Below are 21,613 nucleotides of genomic sequence, written 5' to 3'. Positions count from 1 at the left end.
ACCACCAGCTCCTCCCCCCACCATCATCATCATCCCCCCCACCACCAGCTCCTCCCCCCCCACCATCATCCCACCCCCACCAGCTCCCCACCTCACACCATCATCATCATCACCCCCCACCAGCTCCTCCCCATCATCATCCGCCCCCCCCACCATCTCCTTCCCCCCCACCATCATCATCACCTTCCCCACCAGCTCCTCCCCCCCACCATCATCCCCTCCCCCCACCAGCTCCACCCCACCATCATCCCCTCCCCCCACCAGCTCCCTCCCCCACCACCCCCTCCCACCATCTCCTCCCCCACCACCCCCCCCCACCATCATCATTCCCCCCCCCACCAGCTCCTCCCCCCACCACCACCCCCACCATCTCCTCCCCCCCACCATCATCATCCCCCCCACCATCATCATCCCCCCCCACCAGCTCCCCCCCCACCATCATCATCGCCCCCCCACCATCTCCCCCCCACCATCATCATCCCCCCCATCAGCTCCCCCCCACCATCATCATCCCCCCCACCAGTTCCCCCCACCATCATCCCCTCCCCCCCACCAGCTCCCCACCCATCCACCCCCCCCCAACCAGCTCCTCCCACCAACCATCCCCACCATCTCCCTCTCCCCCACCAGTTCCCCCCCAACCATCATCCCCTTCCCCCCCACCAGCTCACCCTCCACTAGCTCCTCCCCCCCACCAGCTCCCCCCACATCATCCCCTCCCCCACCAGTTCCCCCTCCACCATCATCCTCCCCCCCACCAGCTCCTACCCCCCACCAGCTCACCCCCACCATCATCCCCTCCCCCCCATTTCCCCACCCCACCAGCTCACCCCCACCATCATCCCCTCCCCCCCATTTCCCCACCCCACCAGCTCACCCCCACCATCATCCCCTCCCCCCCATTTCCCCACCCCACCAGCTCCCCCCCACCAGCTCCCCCGCCACCATCATCCCCCACCAGCTCCTCCCCCACCACACCATTATCCTTCCCACCATCTCCCCCCGCCAGCTTCTCACCCACGCACCACCCCCCACCAGCTCCCCCAACCCACCAAGCCCCCACCATCCCCCCCTCCCCCATCATCCCCTCCCCCACCAGCTCCCCCCCACCATCATCCCCTCCCCCACCAGCTCCACCCCCACCATCATCCCCTCCCCCCACCAGCTCCCCCCCCACCATCATCCCCTCCCCCCACCAGCTCCACCCCCACAATCATCCCCTCCCCTCCCCACCAGCTCCCTCCCCACCACCCCCTCCCCCCCACCATCATCCCCTCCCCCCCCACCATCATCATCTCCCCCCCCACCATCATCATCTCCCCACCATCATCCCCTCTCCACCAGCTACTCCCCCCACAATCATCCCCTCCCCCCCCACCAGCTGCCCCCCACACTCCCCTCCCCCCCCCCACTCCCCTCCTCCCCCCCACTCCCCTCCTCCCCCCACACTGCCTGCTCCTCCTTCCTACACTCCCCCCCCCCCACACTCCCCTCCTCCCCCCACACTCCCCCGCCCCCCCCCCACACTGCCTGCTCCTCCCCCCCCACCCCCACACTGCCTCCCCCCCCGTCCCCCCCCCACTACTCTCCTTGTTCGGCTCCTCTCTCGCTCTCCCCCCACCTCATCCACTCATGTTCAGAATTCTTATCCCCATGTGGTTTGTTTTCAGGCCTCACATGACCTCTGTGATCTCCTGAACCTTTTCTGTGCCACCAATGCCCAACCTGCTTCATGTTCCCGGCTCAATCCTCGAGAATTCCATCTTTTTGTCTCTGTCTTGTCCCCTCTATCCTCCCCTCAAAATCTCTCACTTCCTTTTCAGCTCTCGGCTACCTTCTGCCCCCCCACTCCGGCCTGAGCTCTCTGCCAGTTGTATGAAGCGCTTTGAGAGGTCCTCCAGATGAGAAAGTACTAAAGATACAACGTGGCGATTCGTTTTCAGATCTCATTTATTGTCAGTTGGTTAAGATATTTTCTTGCTTTTGTAAAGTTAAGCTGGAGAAAACATCAATCACTTGTCATGAAAAACATACCATTCAGTAGCACCTATTATATATTCTGTAATGTAACCCGGTGGGAGGGCAACTTGACCCTCAGCGCCCTGGGACGTCCTCCTGACGTGAAAGGCGCTATACAAATGTAATTTTGTTATTGTTGTCGCTACTTTGAGCTCTGTGTGATTAGTTCAAGTAATACATTTCTCAGTTTTACATTGCAAACTTCAGTTTGCCCTTTACAAGAAAGTCCAGCTCAGAACGTCAAATCTCATCGACTTCAACTGAGAACTCCAATCTGCCCACATTACAATCCAGTTGTTATAACAAACAGTGGGTCTGTCACACGTCAATTACTACAAAAGGCAATTCCATTGCAGACGTGGAACAAAATTGCTAATATTCGCTCCTTTTGAAACACATATCGTTAATCAGAACTGTTACAACATACATTGCTGTACACCTGTCCTTTTGAAATACCATTACACAAATCAATATCTGCAGGTCAACATTACCCAAAACCTGAACAATTTTAACATAATGTTTGTTGTTCACTTTGAAAGCTGACATTTAAGACATATATTGCACATTTGCACAGAAAATACTTTTAATGGGAAGCATTTGACAGGCACTATTAAACACATGATGAAAGAAAAACAGTGGGACATCTCTAGGGAAACAAGGCAGGGCCCACCAAGGCGGGGTCAGCCAGGGCAGGGCAGGATCAGTCAGGGCAGGGATGGGTGCAGATTGCGTCCTCTCCTCTCTGACCGACTCCCACCATCATGAGCTCTGCAGCTGACAGGGCTGTTTGGCAGGGAACAGCATCCCAGGACAGCACAACCTGACACCTACCCTCAGCGTTGCGTCAATCTGCTTAAACATGTGCGGCAGCAGCACTATGAGGAGGGGGGAATGAGAACCTCTTACAATAGGATCAAAATCAACCAAATGCATTGACTGATGTTAATAACTAGTGACGCTAATAATTCCGGGAGGAGGGGCGGGTGGGTGGTTAAGGATACCTCTATAGGGTTTTGCACTGGCTCTGATAAAAAGCAGCCATTGTGATCAGATAGAGCTGCGGTGATCTCAGGCATTGCTGATGGTCAGAATACCCTGGCGCATCAGTGAAACTCAGTGAAACCCAGCCAGTCAGCTCTAATGCTATCCGAGCTAAACACACACCGGGAATCTTACCATCGCTCTTTTTTAAGGCTTCCTCAGATACCTACAAATTAACCCTTTCACAAAAGGAGTTGGCAGAAGAGCCAACTTCTTTTTCAACTCAAAAAAACTGAAATGAGGTTGAGAGTCACACAGAGTCTTCCCTGTGTTGGTCACTTTCTATCACAAGGTCAAATTCTATCACAAGGTCAATACTTTGAAACTATCATTCAGTAAGCTTCCTTATTGTGTGATGGGACACATCAATTTTGCTGTACACATACTTTGCCTGAGAAATTTCAAATTGCATCCACTCTTGTGTATGAAATACCAATCACAAGCAAGTTTCAACCAAGAACTGCACAGCTAATATGTGCCTTATTAGCTCATTGATATTTTAATGAAAAATAAGATTCCGATTCATAAAATTCTTTGCTTTAAAAAAGGTGCTTTTTCCATGTAATCCTATTTTTAAATATTCACGTTAAAAACTCTTTTCCAAACGTTTAAAAATAATGTTTGCGTAGGAGGCTCCTCAGGTCAATGTCCAGTCATCCTGTTTCAGGTTTGTCACCATTAATGTTCTTGTCATTTTCTTCAGCGTTCATTCGTTTGTACTCTGTATGGAAGAAGATTACAAAGCAGCAGGCTGCCAGGGTGCAAATGCCGGCCATCACAAATGTTGAAACTGTGAATAATAAACGTATAAGAACATTTAAATACTAATAAATGTACATAAATCATTATAAAAAATACAATTGTTTAATAATATGTTAGCTGAAAGTGTTTAGAAGACACAAATCAATTGATTGGTTCAAATGAGAAGCTGAAGACTATAAAAGAACCAGAAATTTATGACAGTTATCAAACTCCAAGATAATACTAATCCTTGCATTTGATACAGTGCCTTATCACATCTTCAAGACGAATCAAAGCACTTTATCTGTAAAGTGAATTGATTGTATATTTTGTGGGCAAAAAGATTCCATAACTGCTTTGAAATCAGTCACTGTTATACACCCCTGGAATAACTGCAAAATTCAACTTGGAAGAGAGCTCATGTTACTGCAACTTTATTAATGTAAGAATAGTAATCTTTGCATTTGATATTACATCTCATTGTCAAAACAAAACTTCAGAGTAGTTACTGTGACAGCCAATTTATACACTTCAATGTTGCACAAACAGTCAGGAGATGAAAGACCAATTTATCTGGGTGATTCTTGGAATAGGTTCTTTAACATCCACCTGAGCAGGCAGGCAGCATTTTGGCTTAACATCTCATTCAAAGGATGGAACCAATATCAAGAAGATCCTGCAACATTTTACAATTGAACATATCTTCACAGAACCCAATTCTGAAATAACACCAGTCACCTGCAAAGTGCTATCCCACCCACAGTAGTGTAAGCAGACTGGGAACATTCAGAATGTAATTAACAGGATTATTAGAAACAAGACCATTTTAAATGTTCTATTTTGACAACAGATAATTCCCTTCAAATTCAGAAAATTAAAAAGTCTTCTTTGATTTGTTTTCAATCCTACATTCCATCCTACATGCAGCTACATATTCAGATATTAATGGTACAGAATGTGAGCAAAGTTAAGGGCAGATAATAATAATAATCCTTGCATTTGATATAGCGCCTTATCACATCTTCGATCTCTTAAAGCACTTCACAGAATATACTAGAAAATACATTGACTGTATATTTTGTTGGCGAAACGCAGCAGCCAATTGCGCAGAGCAGTATCCTTCAAACAGTTGTGGATTGAGTGACAAGATTATTGTTGTTTAGTTAGCTTTTGAAGAGATTATTACCCCCAGAAAAGCGATCTGCAATTATCTACTGCTAGGTAAACAGAGGCATGGTGAGTGAGGAAACTTGCCAAACGTTTGGCACATCCTGGGAATCAAACCAGGTTCGCTTGCTTGCAAGGCGAGTGCTTTAATCACAGAGCTAAAGAACTCCATGCAGATCACAATCATTGAGGTTTATCACCTTGACTTTAGATCCTGGCTCAGCTTGAGCTTCAGTTTTAGTATAATTCACAAAAATAAGGATCTTAAACTATAATTTGCCATTTCAACTATCTGGTGCATTTGATATGGAACATTATAACAATAAAACTTGCATTTGACAAGTGCCTTTCACATCAGGAGGATGTCTGAAAGCGCTTGACAGGATTTACTGTAGGGGATCTTTAAAGTCCACCTAAATAGTTAGACAGAATCTAGGTTTAACATCTCATTTGGAGGATGGCACCTCTGACAGTGTACCCTGAACACTGCAATGAATTACTTGTCTGGATTGAGTTCAAGGTTCTAACATGGGCTTGAATCCACACCCTTCTGACTCATAAACACCTTGAAAATAAACATTTAATACACAACTGCTTCTCAGTTTTACGTGAATGTAAGAGGCCAGTGCTCTAAGACATGACCCCATGTGAAGATTGCTGTACGAATGCAAGTTGTTTTTGTTTTTGAACGATGTCTGCAGAAAAAGGACTGCACCTTCACTGTGTAACTTACAATTTCATATTATAGGTACCACCAGAAAGAAGGGAATTGATCTATTGCAATAGATGCTCACTTTATTAATTTAATGATTTTGAGCCACCAGTATGTCTGATTCGTCTCCTGCACAGTTTGTTGATAAACACCACGTTTATGACTTTAAACTTTTACAGACCTGTTTAGTGAATAAGCAGTTTTAGCAAAACAAATTCTGTCCCACTTAACAGGAGATTACCGTGAAACACAACTGATCCTCCTATCCTCCACATGGTGGGGGGGGGGGAAGGTAAGTGGGGTCTCTGAACTGGCTCCAAGGTGACATGCTTGGCAACGGAATGTCAGAACTGAGCCAGCCCTCTGCGGCAGTCTCTAGTTCGGCTCCGGAGCCAGATGGGTCCACAGTATCCCAGGGCACTGCTGATGACAGCGCAGCCCATCGGCAGGAGCTGGAAGGGCAGACCACACTAGGGGCAGGGAATCATCCACTCAGCTCCTGCAAGCCAAAGCCCTAATGGGTAGGGTGGTCCTAGCTGGACAAGCAGTGGGAAAGCTTGCCGGACAGCACTATCAATGGCAACCAATGTGGTTTTAGCTGGTTAGACTCCAGCAGTTACCCCAACGCACACTCTGGGGTCCCCAAGCTTTGGCTCTTGCCAACCTGAGCCTAATACTTTCCAGAATCAGGTAAACAGGATGTGTCCCTCCAGGAAGAGAGTGCACATTCCATACCAATAATCTATCTCTGGGATTTCCACATGTATGGAAATCTCGGCTTAGTTTGGATACTCTTAAGCATGGTGATCGGTTTCCACATGTGTTACCCTGCTGAATAAAAAAATTTTTTTTTTTCTTTTGTACAATTTCTTACAACTTTCAATTGCAGTGGTGTTTTGTCAAAGTACTTGATATTGGTAATATTTATAACTTTAGTGTGGATTCTGATGATAGTAAATGTACTTCATTTTGGTCCTTTAACATTTTTTTTCTGGATAAATAGTGAAGTACTTGAAATAATCCTCATTACTATATGATGGTCTTATATTGTAACAATCTGTAATTATGAAGTGTCCTTTACACAGGATAATGTCTCGCAGCACTGATTACAGTACCCCATCAGAATTATTTATTATGAAACAAAAGAGTAACTAACCTGTCCAATCTAATACCTTTCCTGGTTCTACTTCGCAAGTTGAGAACAAACCATCAGTTTTGACCGGCTGGGCAAGTGCCCTGAAAAGAGCAATGAATAAAGCTCCTTGTAGTTGCCTGTGGAGAAAAAGTGATGATAAATACAAGTTCAACCAGATGAACTACACCACACAAGCAAAAAGGCCTAGTCAGACCATTTATTGCAACGAAACTCAAATTATGGTATGAAAAGGAATTGGAATTGTTATTATACTGCTATTGATGTGAAAGGCACGGCATTGATGTAAACTGTATTGTACAGGTATCTCACTCATATTGAACTATGTTGTGGAGTCTCGAGTTCTGCACATATTATTGTGGGAGCCGGAAAAAAGTAATAAAGTTTTAAAGAAATAAGAAATAGGCAGGAAAAGGTAGCAAAAACAGTAGTAAAGGAAAAATGGTAAAAGATGAAATGGATAGCAAGAGAATAGCAAAGAAATACAATTGGAAAGATGATAATAACAGGCCAACTACAAGTAGTTTAGAAAAAAAATGTTGTTTGCATTCCTGTAATAATTTTAACTTAAAGGTTTAAGTAACTGGATCACTTTTTTTCCCAATATCACTGGGGATGAGCTGAAAAAGTAATGAACTCTTTGCCCAAAGACTCCTATCAACAGCCTGTTGGCAGCCTAAGGTTTAACTGGCTCTATTTCAGTTCTTCACACAATGGTGGGGTACAAAGTTGTGGTGAGAAATACAGCTGAAATAATTAGTGCAAAAGCCAGTTTGATTTTTAGTCCAGTTGCTCATGTAAGTTTCAAACTGCATCTTGGAGTGGCAAATCTGGATATTCGAGTCAAATCAATCTAAAAAACTCAAATCGCTGCCAGCCCACTCAACCCTGTGTTTTTGCTCAGTATTCCTGGGGCAAATTAATTATCATTGTGGAATGAATACTTGACTACAGATCAAAATAACTTATTCTCATTTAATCACTGGTGAGATCACATTGGAATATTCTGTGCAGTTTTCTGCCCTCTACCAAGGACAGTGGAGAGACAGAGCTCGGAGAATAGAAAGAGAATAGAAAGGAGACTAGAAAAATACAGTAATACAGAGGGCAAAGAGGGAACACAAGATAAGGATAATGGCTAAGTTTTTAAAGAAATAGGTCATTTCCGTTTGTTTGGTAAAGCGGCTTTCATATCAGAAGGATGTCTCAAAGTGCCTCCCGGATTTAATGATAAGTCTAGTGGCTGCTTATTTCCTAGGTGTGAATACAGCAGCCAAGTCGTGCACAGCAATGGCCGTTAACAACAACAAGATTGCATTTATAGAGCGCCTTTCACGTCGGGAGGATGTCCCAAGGCGCTGGACAGTTAGGTCGGGACCCGAGCAGGGGGGAAATGGTCAGGGTGAGGGGAGGGAAGGGAGGGAGCGAGGAGGGGGTAGAGAGTCGAGTGGGGAGGTGAAGGCACGGTTGAAGAGAAAGGTCTTGAGACCGGCCTTGAAGGAGGAAAGGGAGGAGGCGGCGAAGGCACTGGGGGATGGAGTTCCAGAGCCTAGGGGCTGAGAGGCTGAAAGCCCGGCCACCGATGGTAGGGCGGTTGGGGCGGGGGATGTGGAGCAGACCGGAGCCAGAGGAACGGAGGGTACGGGCAGGTAGGTAGGGGGATAGTAGGTTGGAGAGGTAGGAGGGAGCAAGGCCGTGAATGGCCTTGTAGGTGAGGATGAGGATCTTGAATTCGATCCTCTGGGGGATGGGGAGCCAGTGGAGGCGAGCGAGGGTGAGAGTGATGTGGTCCCGAAGCCTGGTGCGGGACAGTACACGAGCTGCAGAGTTCTGAATGACCTGCAGCTTGTGGAGGGAGGTGCCGGGAAGGCCGGCGAGGAGAGAGTTCCCATAGTCCAGCCTTGAGGTGAGGGGTGAGGTAGTGCAGTAGTCTGACGATATTCCGGAGGTGATGGAAGGCGGTGCCAGTTGTGGTGCGGATATGAGGAAGAAAGGACAGCTCAGGGTCGAACAGAACGCCGAGGTTCCTGATGGCTTTGAGAGGTGGAGAGTGCAGCCTTGGATGCTGATCCTGTCAGCGCCTGAGGTGAGGAGGCGCTGACTCGAGCCAATCAGGAGGGCCTCAGTTTTGCGCACGTTTGAAATGAGTGACCAATTTTAGCTGGGGAAGGTTGGCCAGGATACCAGGAGAAAATTCCCTTCTCTTTTCAAATAGGGTCGCAAGATCTTTAACGTCCACCTGAACAGGCGGGTGGGCCCTCGGTTTACCATCTCATCTCCCTTGGCAAGTTTTATCTCATCCATGAAGTACATGCATTTCCCATTCTTACTTCCTATGTGCAGTATCTTGCATTTATTAGTATTAAACTTCATTTGCCAGTTATCAGCCCATGTGCATACCCTATCAAGCTCTCTTTGTAAGACTTTTGCTGACTACACTGATTCCAGTTTCCTTCAACTTGGTGTCACCTGTAAACGTTATCTTATACCTGATCTGGAAATCCAGGATATTAATAAATACAAAAACATTAATAAATACAGTTTAGACTCCTTAGGCATCTGGTTTAATACAGGATTTTGCTCACTTCCCCAACAAGACCTTCTACTTCCTTCCCTTCAAGCAAATCTGAACTCATGTCTAAGTCATGCCCTTTATACCCAATGACCTCAGTTTGTGAAGCAGTCTTTCATGTGGTACTTTACCAAACATCCTTTGAGGTGTAAATACAATACATAATATGGTTTTCCACTATCATCTCTTCAAAGATGTCAATGAGGTCAGTCAGATGCAAAATACTGCCCAAACCACTATCCACACTCTCTCAGTCTCCTGCTTCTTTGCGTCTATAGTCACCTCCCCCTTTCCCTTCTTCCCTGTCCAATATCCAATCCCATCTTTGTAAAGCACTTTGAGAAGTTATATTTTGTAAAAGGGCACCATATAAACCAGGTTGTTGTTGTCTAATACGATCTATCCTTTCTGAACCCATGCTGGGTTTCATTTATTTAACAGTAATCTTTCATTTTCTTTCTGATGATTTCCATAACTTTTTATCTATTGAGGTCAGGCTGGTTGTGTCACCTTTCTTGAATATGGGAACAACATTTGCCTGCTTCCAATCTATTGCAACCTCGCCAGTGGGTAATGACTCCCTCATAATATTTGTCAGTGCTGTAGATAAATGATTGTGCCCGATGTGAGACATCACTAGGCACAGATGGTTTCCATCCAAAGATATTAAAAGAGTGAAAAAATTATAAATGTTTTAATTATAATCTTCTGAAGCTTGCAGGATTTCATAATTAAACCAGAAGATTGGAAAGTAGCAAAACACCATTATTCAAGAAGGGAGAAAGGAACAAATCAAGAAAGTATAGATCTATGAATTTATCATCAGTTCTGGGCAAATGACTGGAATCCATCATCAGGATAGAGTAACTGGATAAATATGTAAACATTACGGAAAGTGAGGATGGTTTGGTGAAAGAAGCATCATGTCTCACAAACCTAATCGAGTTCTTTGATAGAATACCAGATGGTAAATAAAGAAGGATCAATACATGTCATTTTATAGATTTTCAGAAGCCATTTGATAAGGCACCACATAAGGGATTGCTTACTAAAATTAAGACTCATGAAACTGAAAGATATGACAAGGATAGGAAATCAGTTGGAAAGTGGGAGGTAAAAGGCAGCTAATGGGGATTAATGGAATATTCTCTGACAGGTAGGAATATTCTCTGATGGATAGAAATAATGGTCTTAATAATCCTTGCATCTGATGTAGCGCCTTATCACTTCATTGAGATGTCTCAAAGGGCTTCACAAAATATATTGTGTAGTGTATCGACTATATTTTGTGGGTGAAGTGCAGCAGCCAATTACATACAATTGTGTCCTACAAGCAGCCATGAAGTGAATGACCAATTTTATTAATTACTTATTTAATAAATCTTTATTTATTTACTTAATAAATCTTTATTTATTTTTAAATATTTATTTATTAAATATTTATTTAATACATATTTATTTATTTAATAAAAAAAATCTATTTATCTTTTCATTTATCTTGGAGGTATTATTACCCTCGGAAAGCTATCTGCCAGGCAACTAACAACCGGGTTCCAATTTACTGCTAGGTAAACAGATCCCTTTCATACATATTACCTGGAAATAGGAATACAGGGGAATATTTTAGTTACAGATGATATTAAGTATCTAAGATGATACTAAACTGTGAGATTTACAAACTGCAGAAGATAATGGTAGGACAGATTGAGGGAGGGGGCAGAAATATTGCAGATCAACAAATTACAAGATTTGTTTGAATGAAAATGGCTCTTTGCTCATCTGATCTCATCCTTCCAGAAAACCCACCCACTCAACAACAACTTGCACTTATATAGCGCCCTCCACACAGGATAGCTTCTCAGAACGCACTGTCCTCCCATCACAGCATCAAGCTGCTCTTTAAATAAATCCAGTGTCCCGGATTCACAAACCTAATAAAATTATTTAACATTTCCTTATAACCTGTGCCAGTTAATTACCCTCAACAAATCCACTCTTTGACAGCCTGTGACAACAGAAGAAAAGGGGATTTGTATAAAGCCCATCAAGAAGAGGAAAAGCAAAGAGAGGAAAGTCAAGAGAGACGGGAAGAAAATGTAGTATAACTAAAGATTAATACCAATTACCCAGATATGAAGATAAATCCTGCAGAGGTTGCTTCTCCAACTGGGTAGGAACATTCCACACCTAGCTCCATGCTAACTGGATAGATTGAAAATCCAAACAATCCAAAAAGGGAACACACTATAGGCAGTGCATAGAACTGTCCCCTCAAATGAGATACCTGAAATTGTACGAAATAGTTAAATTAGCTTGTTTCAAAACATATTTTCAGTATGATCTTTCTTAATCAATCATTGTATGCCAAATGCATCCCAATATAAGACAAATCCTGCTATAATATGCTTTACCGTCTACAGAATGAACAACCATTTATCTTAATAATAATCCTTGCATTTGATATAGCGCTTTTCATGTCAGGAGGACGTCCCAAAGCGCTTCACAGAACACACTGTAAAGTGAATTGATTGTATATTTGTGGGCGAACGCGGCAGCCAATTGCGCACAGCAATGTCCCACAAACAGTCGTAGATTGAAAATGACCAATTTATTATTGTTTTGTTTTGGAGGGATTATTATTAGGCTCTGTGTAGAATAAGGAAACTTGCCCAAGGTTTCGCCCTGCCTGGAATTGAACTCAGGTCTCTCACTTGCAAAGCGAGTGCTCTAACCACTGAGCTACAGGACTCTTGACAGAGCACAGGAGGGTAAACCATCCAGCCAAATCACAGCTTTGTAAGAATAAAACACAGAGCAAGCCAATTTAGCCCATCAAGCACTCATTCTACCACGTAAAGACTACTCAGTCAGACATCAGATCACCAAAGGCAGTCATATGAAAATGTCCAGTAGTTTCGAAGGCAAAAGTAATAAACTCTGACTTATCAACATTCTTGCTAAGTCCATCAATCAAAAGGAATAGTAAAATTTTTTGTAATTCCCAAAATAAAAACTTAGGTAGTTTTTTTTATTTTCAGCGTCTGATTTTCAGTAAAAATGTGAGAGAAGGCAGAGTAGATTAACACACAAAAAAGGGTAATAATGTGAATATTATTATTCTGACCTGAGAGTGTGATTTTGCCATAGAATAAGTCTCATGGAAAAATGTTTTCTCTCGTCTGGACCAACAATAGTTATGTTGGCAAGCAAGAAAATGAGGTAAAATTATATATTTTTAAAAAACACTTAAAATATCAATTTCAGAAAGTAAAATTTTGCATTTTTTTAATAATCATCCAAGGGCACACAAAATATATGGTAAACTGAACTATTAAGCCACAAACTCTCCTATTAAGTCAATTTACATAGTTCACAACAAATTGTCATGCATGGTAACCACACAAAACTGTATCATTCAGTGGGATGGCAGAAACATACAAAACCATTTTCTCTGCCTAATCCATATCTTCACGCTGTCACACCTCTCAGTACATGTCCTGTGTCACACTATTCATTGTGTGCCCTGTGTCACACCACTCATTGCGTGCTTTCGTGAAATATTTTAAGTTAAGTTACACACTGTGAAGAAATAATCAGTCAAAATCAATCAACATTCTTCCGCACTAGTGGAATATGAAGGGAAATTCCTCTCTCCCTACTGCAACAAGGGTCCCTGTGAATCTAGATGCTGTAACACTGGCTCTGAGAAGTTTAAAACTTAAAAGGTCCCTGGAGCTGCCTCCTCTCCTGTTATTTCTCACAGTAATAAAGACAAAGGTAACATCAGAAATGTACTCACCAGTGCAAAAGCAATGCTGGCTAAAGCAGTTAAACAAAAGTTAATTTTTGTGGATTCCACAAAGTTTTTCGTCCTGTCCACATACAATCCAAGGAAGAAAGCAGCAGGAATTCCACACACAATGAATAAAGCTCCACACAATCCAGCAAAACTCTGTAAAAGACAAAATGTAGATTACAGAGCTTTGAAACAGTAAAAGTGATGCAGAAATGAAAAGCCAATAAACCAGTTGAAGAAAGGCCAATACAAACTACAATGCATTCACCTTAACTGAAATTATCTTTACAAAATTGACATAGTACATGCTGTGCTACAGCCACCTACCTTTATAGATACACTCTGACAGCCAGAGATACTACCACTTGCATTTACATAATGTCTTTCATATACAAGAAATTGTGTAAAGCTCTTTACAGAATTAAAATAATTGGAAATTAATGTAGGCAAACAAAACAGCTAAATTGCCATCACAATATCCTGAAACAAAACAGATGAGTAACCAATTAATTTGAAATTGAGGTGATTTTGGATTAGGAGAGAATATAAAGCAGGGGCTCCCTTAATGACACCTGGATCTAAAGGGATAAGGAACCTAAAATTGGCTTTAAGTGCAGAAGAATACAATATAAAAGTAAGGACATAATATTAAATTTATATAAAACCTTGGTTAAACTACATTTGAAGTCCCATGTGTAGTTCTAGTCACCATATTACAGGAAGGATATTGTAGTGTTGACGAGAGAACATTATAGGTATATAGAATGTTATCAGGAATGAGTGGATCCAGCTATCAACTACAGCTATCCAGATTGGATCTTTTCTCTTTAGAGTTGAGATTATTTAGAGGGGACGTGATAGAACTAAGTAAGATTATGAAATTATTTAATAGAGTGGACATTAGTAGGCTGTTTCCACTTCTTGGCAAATCCAAAATGATGGGCATAAATATAACAACAAAATTACACTTGCAAAGTGCCTTTCACGTCAGGAGGATATACCAAGGTGCTGAATAGTCGGGGATTAGGACCTGAGCGTGGTGGGGGTTGGCATGATGGAGGGCAGGTGGGGTTAGGAGGGCGGCTGAAGGCACAGTAGAAAAGGAGGGTCTTGAGTCATGCCTTGAAGGAGGCAAGAGAGGGAGCAAGGCAAAGGGAATGTGGGATGGAGTTTCAAAGGGTGGGGGCAGAGAGGGTGAAAGCCTGGTCACCGATGGTAGGGCAGGTCGGGCGGGAGACCTGGAGCAGGCCAGAGCCTGCTGAACGGAGGGAGCGGACAGGTTCATAGGGGGTCAGCAGGTCAGAGATGTAGGACGTGGCAAGGCCGTGGAGGGCCTTGAAAGTGATAAAAGCCCTTTGGCCCATCCAATCTCATCCCTCCAGAACACCCACTCTATCTGCTCTGCATCATTGGATCAACCTACGTTTTAAATGAGCCCAGTGTCCTGGCCTCTTTCAAATTTCCTGGCAACCTGTTTCAGTCATTTCTCCACACTCAGCAGGCTCCAGCCTGTTCCATGTCCCTCGCCCGGCCTGCTCCACCATTGGCGGTCGAGCCTTCAGCCACTCTGCCCCCACACTTTGGAACTCCATCCGAAAGTCGCTTTGCCTCACTCCCTCCCTTGCCTCCTTCAAGGCACATCTCAAGCCCCTCCTCTTCGACCATGCCTTCGGTCACCCTCCTATCCTTACCCTGCAGCCCTCCTGATCCCAGCCCCCTGATCGGGTCCAAATCCCTAAGTATTCAGGGCCTTGGGATGTCCTCCCAATGTGAAAGGCACTATACAAATGTAATTTATTGTTGTTGTTGTAAAGATAAACTTCCTACAGTCTATCTTGAAATTGCCTTTTACAACTCTAAATTAATGTCCTCTTGTTCTACAATACATCCTGAAGTATGGATCTGGGATTACCTTTTCCATCTCATTTAAAACTTTATACATCTCCATGCGATTCCCTCTGAGTCGTCTTCTGTCAAGACTGAAGACCCTAGCTCGAATTCAAGATCCTCATCCTCACCTACAAGGCCATTCACGGCCTCGCTCCCTCCTACCTCTCCGACCTACTATCCCCCTACTTACCTGCCCGTACCCTCCGTTTCTCTGGCTCCGGTCTGCTCCACATCCCCCGCCCCAACCACCCTACCATCGGTGGTCGGGCCTTCAGCCTCTCAGCCCCGAGGCTCTGGAACTCTATCCCCAGTGCCTTCGCCGCCTCCTCCCTTTCCTCCTTCAAGGCCGGTCTCAAGACCTTCCTCTTTGACCGAGCCTTCAGCTCCCCTCTCGACTCTCTACCCCCTCCTCGCTCCCTCCCTTCCCTCCCCTCACCCTGACCATTTCCCCCCCTGCTTGGGTCCTGACCTAACTGTCCAGCGCCTTGGGACGTCCTCCCGACGTGAAAGGCGCTCTATAAATGAAATCTTGTTGTTGTTGCTCAAAGTTCATTGCTCTAACACTGGGGATCATTCTCGTTGCTCTCCTATGCACCACCTTTAGAGCCTGAGCAGCCCCTTATTTCACAGTGATCACCCTCCTTGCCCTGCACCCCTCCTGATCCCAAACCCCAGCTCAGGTGCAAATTCTTGACTGTCCAGCACCATGGGATGTTCTCCCCACGAGAGGCGCTGAAAGGTCGGTCGGTCGGTCACATATGATACAGAATTACACATGCTTGTGTTGTAAGTACTGTAAGAAGTAAATGTAGGGATTCAGAATAAAGTAAACTGATGGCCAATTTACAGCAAGCTGCTGCTCGCTTGTTATATCATTGACAAAGTTTGTGTTGTCTCAGTCAGTGTCCAAAAGTCACCACTGGAGGGCATGCTGATTTGTTACATAAGGCTGCACGGTAAAGTGAGATCAACACGGCGTATCAATGATAATCAATCCTTCAGTTATTCTAGACAGGATATCTGATTCTACCAGAAACTGATAATGTTACAGCGAATAAACAGCCTAAAGCCGAGACTTGAAGACATATTTATTGCTCTGTGAATGCATTAATTTGGAAAGAAAGTGAAAAGAATAAATTGGTTAAAATCGTAGGAAGCTGACATGGAAAGGTTGCTGACAATTAAACTTTATTTGTTTTCTGGTATAGTGGAGAATTGTAACTGAGTGGATATTATAGACTTGGATTTTAAGAAAGCTTTCAGAGAAATAATACATCCATGGTTAGTGGATATGGTAGAGCCACAAAATAGGGGATATAGCTGGATTTGGGATAGAAAATTACCTTAAAATGTGAAGTGGGGGGTGCTATAAATGTGAACTTTTCAGGTTAGAAAAAATACATAACTGGTACCTTAGGTCCAACAACAACAACAACATCTAGGCATTCTTTCTCAATACTAATATACAATATACAAATATGCTCTTCTACGTTTGTGTCAGCTAAGCTTAGCATTTTTCTAAGTCAGAAGGATGTGGGTTTAAGCCTCACTTTAAACTGAGACCCCATTTACCTGTTCAGGTGGATGTTAAAGATCCCATGGGATTATTTGAAAAGAGAACAGTTTCTTCCAGTGTCCTGGCCAACAATCCCCCAAATAAAATTGTTTACTCACTCCATGACTGTTTGTGGGACTTTGCTGTGCACAATTAGGATGCTGCATTTGCCCACAAAATACAGGCACTACACTTCACAGTAAATCCTGTGAAGTGCTCTGGGAAGCACTCCCGACACCACATCACCTCTATAATGTCCAATAAGCTTGGAAGAGATAAAATTTACCAATGGCACCCCAAGAGTTAAGTTAGTTTTCAAAGACTGAGATAGCACAATTGCATTATTCAGAAGGGATGCACGACAAAAGATTGTTTCTTGCTCAATAATACACTTATTGCATTGTGATTCAGTCACACTGCAGGGTGCTCAGTGGGGGCGGTGGTGGGATGTCTTGTACGAATCATGAAGCAATGCATCAAGGCATGTTATATAGTTGGTTACACAATTATACAGAGGCAGACTAGACAGAGACTGAGGAAAATAATTTGAATAGTAGCAATCAATCATTGATAATGCATGCGTATACTTTGCACAAATGTGGATGCTAAACATGTGATTGATTCAGAAATAATAATCCTTGCATTTGATATAACGCTTTATGTCAAAGCCATTTCACAGAATTTACTGTTAAGTGTAGTGACTGTTTATTTATAAATGTGCGGCCAATTTTCACACAATGTCCCACAAATAATTCACAAATTCTCAGTCCAGCTGTGACATTTCTTAATAAAAAGATTAATTACTACTGTAATGTATTTAGTTTGGTGTGTTGCACAGTGCAGGATTTCACGGAATGCCAGATTGTTTAAAGGTAATTGTTTATGATAAATATAATTAATATGAAATAATTCCTGCGTTTGATATGATGCTATTAACATCATATTCTCAACTGCTTCTCAGATAATTGCTGCAAAGTGCAAGTGTAGTGAATTTGCATTAATAGGCAAAAATGCCAGCCAATTTGTGCATAGCAATGTCTCATACACAGCCATGAAGCAAACAACCAATTATGCGGAGGATCGTTGGTCAGAATACTGGGGCAAAAAAATGTTGTGTTTGAATCAAAGTCTCAAAGTGGAGTTTAAACTCACAGAGGTGAAGACTGAGCCAAGCTGAAATCCATTTCAACTGGTGATTCCATCATTTAATTAAAGATCAGGAGGTTTGAGTTTTACTGAGTTAGCTAATCTAACTCAGAGCAACAATTGGCTTCAGTGTCCTTGGGCTGGGGAAGGGAAAAATCAGTCAAGGTTTGTATTCCACCAGTATCCAATATCTTTCCCATTACTCAAGGTCAATGTTCACGTGTAAATATTGACCGCATGGGTGAAGTATGTGAGAAGTTTGTGGATCCATATGCCAGTGGATATCCATATCCTCGGGGGGTTACGCAGGGTCTCCTTGGAGATGAACTGGCTCCAAAATAACATGCTTGATAACAGAATGTCAAAATCGAGTCCACATAATGTGGTAGTTTTGGTAGTCCTGTTCCTGAGCCAAGTGGGTCTGTAGTACTCCAGAGCACTGCTGACGATAGCACAGCCAGCCTGGTTTAACAACAACTTACACTTACATAGTGTCCTCCACGCAGAGTAGCGTCTCAGAGCGCTTAACAGTGGCAGAGCCTGACTCCGAGCCGGGGGGGGGGGGGGCGGAATAACGGTAAGCACGGTCGAAAGGGAAGGTCTTCAGGCGGGACTTGATAAAGGGGAGAGGGGCAAGGTGGAGGGATTGAGGGAGAGTATTCCACAATTTTGGGGCACAGTGGCTGAAAGCAAGACCTCCGATGGTGGAGCAGAGGATGCGAGGGACAAGAAATTGCAAGCCAAAGCTAGGGTGGTCCTAGCTGGACAAGCAGTGGGAAAGCTTGCCAGACAGTGATATCAATGGCAAACTATGCTGTTTTAGCTGCCTAGAATCCAGCAATACCCCAACGCACATTCTGGGGTCCCCAAGCATTGGCTCTTGCCAAACTGCGCCTAATACTCTCTGGAATTAGGCAAGCAGGATGCGTCCATCCAGAGAGAGTGTGCATATTCCATTCCAATAAATATCTCTGGAATTTCCATGTGTAGATGGGATGCATGGAAATCTCAGTTTGGTTTGAATACTCTTTAGCATGGTGATAGATTTCCACATATCAAGACACCTGGCTGACCCAGAAAAAAATGCCCCAGTGGAAGGCAAAAAAATGGCCACTTGGGCAGGAGAGGGGAAAAAGTGCCAAGGAGAAAAAAAAAGGAAAACTAAAATATTTACCGAGATGTTACTCTGAGACAAGTAAAAGTAGTCACATTAAAATATCCTCTCGCTGCCAAATCGGACAACTTATTTGTCAGATTAGAAATCATGCATACGAAATAATCTCCCCAGTTAAATGGGTCAAAGGTTTAGGTTGGAACTACTGTGGCATGAGAGGTTCTGAAGCTGTTCTGGGGAAGCACACTGGGGAAGTTGAGGTTGAGGGTGCAATTTTATTCCATCTGTGCTCAGAGTTTGATTCTATTTTGCTGTATGTAGTTAATGCAGAACAGCATCTGCACTGAAGCCTTAGCTTCTGTACCATAATGCTTGCAATGCTGCAAAGGATAACCTACCCTCAGTTCTGAACAACAGCAAGTTCAAAAACTGTGAAATTCAAAACTATAAAACTCCATTCGTACATTAACTATGCAGGTGTTTTCTCCACTCTAATTCCCATTTCTCTGCTCTCTCCCTCATATCCTTTAATATTTTCCTCAAGTATTTATCTATTTCCTTTTAAAATATTATTATGGGATTTGGCTTCAACACCCTTACACAATCTAACAGCCATCAAAACACATTTTTTCTAACCTTACCCACTTGTTAGAATGATTAAATTGGTGATCAGTGGCATCTAAGGAGCTTAGATTCATATTTTTATATCATCTCAGAAAGATTACTTGCACTGACTTTTGAAGTTGTCTGTTTTGTTGAGACTGCTGCAGACAAGTAATGTTGAATTGAACATCTATTTTCCAGTGCTTCGAGACACTACCCTGCATGAAGGGCGCTATATAAATGTAAGTTGTTGCTGCTTTGTTGAGAAAGTGACATGGATCCAGGATTTCACCAGGTACTTGATTTTTTATATACAGAAAACAAGAAAATTACATTTCACAGTAAAATGTCAGGATAATGGCCCAGTTCCCTCTTAACTTTGAGGTGAACCAAACATTCTATAAAATTTAGAGAGCGGGTTCTGTAATAGCTCTGGATGAAAGCAGACAAACTAAAAACATACAAATAATCACTTTGGCACTGGACTTGCTGAGGTCATAAAAACATAAACAGGTTTCAACAATTCTGATATCTGTACCAGAACATGAGCATCCAGAAGCTAATGAGCAATTTCCTCATAACTTTAAATTATAACCTGATAATTGCACTCCTATCTTAACCAGGCCTCAGAAAGTACTCAGGGACAGAGAGGGTCATTTCAGAGCCATCACGTCTCTGCAAGGAGATAAGCAGCATGTGTATTAATAGTTAAAATGTCCCTGTAATATGCTTCATTCTGTTTCCAGCAATCTGCACTGCAAGAAGACTGCACATGTGTTTCAAAGAGGGATAGGGTAAGATAGTTATTTTCACTCTTCAAATTTCCTTCAAATCTATTTTAACCACTTCACCCACGAGTTCCTTTGTTCATAGTCAAGAACCTAGATAGTAACTCCTTCACTTCCTGTTGCTGTATATTTTGCCTTATGCATATTCACTTCACACTTCACTTCTTTAACTTCCCCAGACACATGAATAAAGAGATGAGAAAACACAAAAAGTATAAATATTGGCCTTACGTCAGAGTATCCTTTGACACACAAAATCTGCTGCAAAAGAGCAGAAAAAGCAGTGAAAATTCCGATTCCTCCACCGAACATCGTCATCAAAATGAGGTAGGCCTTGTTCTTTAATAACTATAAGGTTAAACACAAGCAAATAAAACATGGTAAAAAGCTGGCATGTCTCAAATTATCAGGCAACATGTTTAGATCAGCAATGCAGTGACGGCTTCTCTGACAAAAAAACATTTACATAGTTTTCCAGTGGACAGTTTCTGATAAACATCAATTAACCTTCAGTAAAATAGTATATATCAACCTGTAGCTATAGTGCTTTTACATAGGTTAATGTCTCAAAGCTTCACTGAGATGAACCTAAAGCAGGGTGGTGGGAGGGAACGTGACTGAAGGTGATCACAGATGGAGAGGTAGGATTTTAGAATGTTTTTTGAAAACAGGGAGAGATGGCATGAGCTGGAGGTCATTTGAAAGTTCCAGTTTTCCTGTGATGGCTGAAAGCTCGGTCATCGATAGTGAGACAGAGGAGGTGATCAGCTAGAGTGTGGTGAGGATAGGGGTAATGAGCACATCAACTCCAGTGTACGAGAGGGTGTGGAGTTATGGATGAGCTGGTGCTTGCGGAAGGTGGAGCTGGAGCGGGAAGTTGGTTGCTAGTTGGAGAATTCAATTCTAGAGCTGACAAAGAAGTGCTTGAGGACTTGGGTTTATTGGAGTGAGGTAGGGACAGAGGGGGGGGTGAGGTAGGGACGGAGGGGGGGTGAGGTAGGGACGGAGGGGGGGTGAGGTAGGGACGGAGGGGGGTGAGGTAGGGACGGAGGGGGGTGAGGTGGGGATGGAGGGGGGGTGAGGTAAGGATGGAGGGGGGGTGGGGTAGGGATGGAGGGGGGGGTGAGGTAGGGACGCGGGGGGGTGAGCTAGGGATGGAGCAGGGGGTGAGGTAGGGATGGAGGGGGGGTGAAGTAGGGATGGAGGGGGGGTGAAGTAGGGATGGAGGGGGGGTGAAGTAGGGATGGAGGGGGAAGAGGTAGGAATGGAGGGGGGGTGAGGTAGGGATGGAGGGGTTTGAGGTAGGGATGGAGGGG

The 21,613-nt window shown here is 43.6% G+C and overlaps 1 protein-coding gene across 1 annotated transcript in view; it reads right to left on the bottom strand.

Annotated features, from left to right (window-relative positions):
• Window positions 1-1,938: 1,938 nt before the first annotated feature.
• The window catches only part of slc49a3 (solute carrier family 49 member 3), a 39,518-nt gene continuing 19,843 nt past the window's right edge, over window positions 1,939-21,613 (bottom strand). The window contains exons 6-10 of the mRNA XM_042344390.1: window positions 20,529-20,645; window positions 13,205-13,357; window positions 11,532-11,689; window positions 6,837-6,952; window positions 1,939-3,850 (exon numbers count right to left, since the gene is read on the bottom strand). Of these exons, the coding sequence (XP_042200324.1) occupies window positions 3,714-3,850; window positions 6,837-6,952; window positions 11,532-11,689; window positions 13,205-13,357; window positions 20,529-20,645 (681 nt within the window). The 3' untranslated portion in view covers window positions 1,939-3,713. The remainder of the gene's footprint in view (window positions 3,851-6,836; window positions 6,953-11,531; window positions 11,690-13,204; window positions 13,358-20,528; window positions 20,646-21,613) is intronic.

The sequence above is a fragment of the Callorhinchus milii genome, unplaced genomic scaffold, assembly GCF_018977255.1.
Source record: "Callorhinchus milii isolate IMCB2004 unplaced genomic scaffold, IMCB_Cmil_1.0 Scaffold1, whole genome shotgun sequence".
Classification (NCBI taxonomy): Eukaryota; Metazoa; Chordata; class Chondrichthyes; order Chimaeriformes; family Callorhinchidae; genus Callorhinchus; species Callorhinchus milii.
Note: the sequence above shows the minus strand (reverse complement) of the source record. Positions and strands in the feature narration are given on the sequence as shown.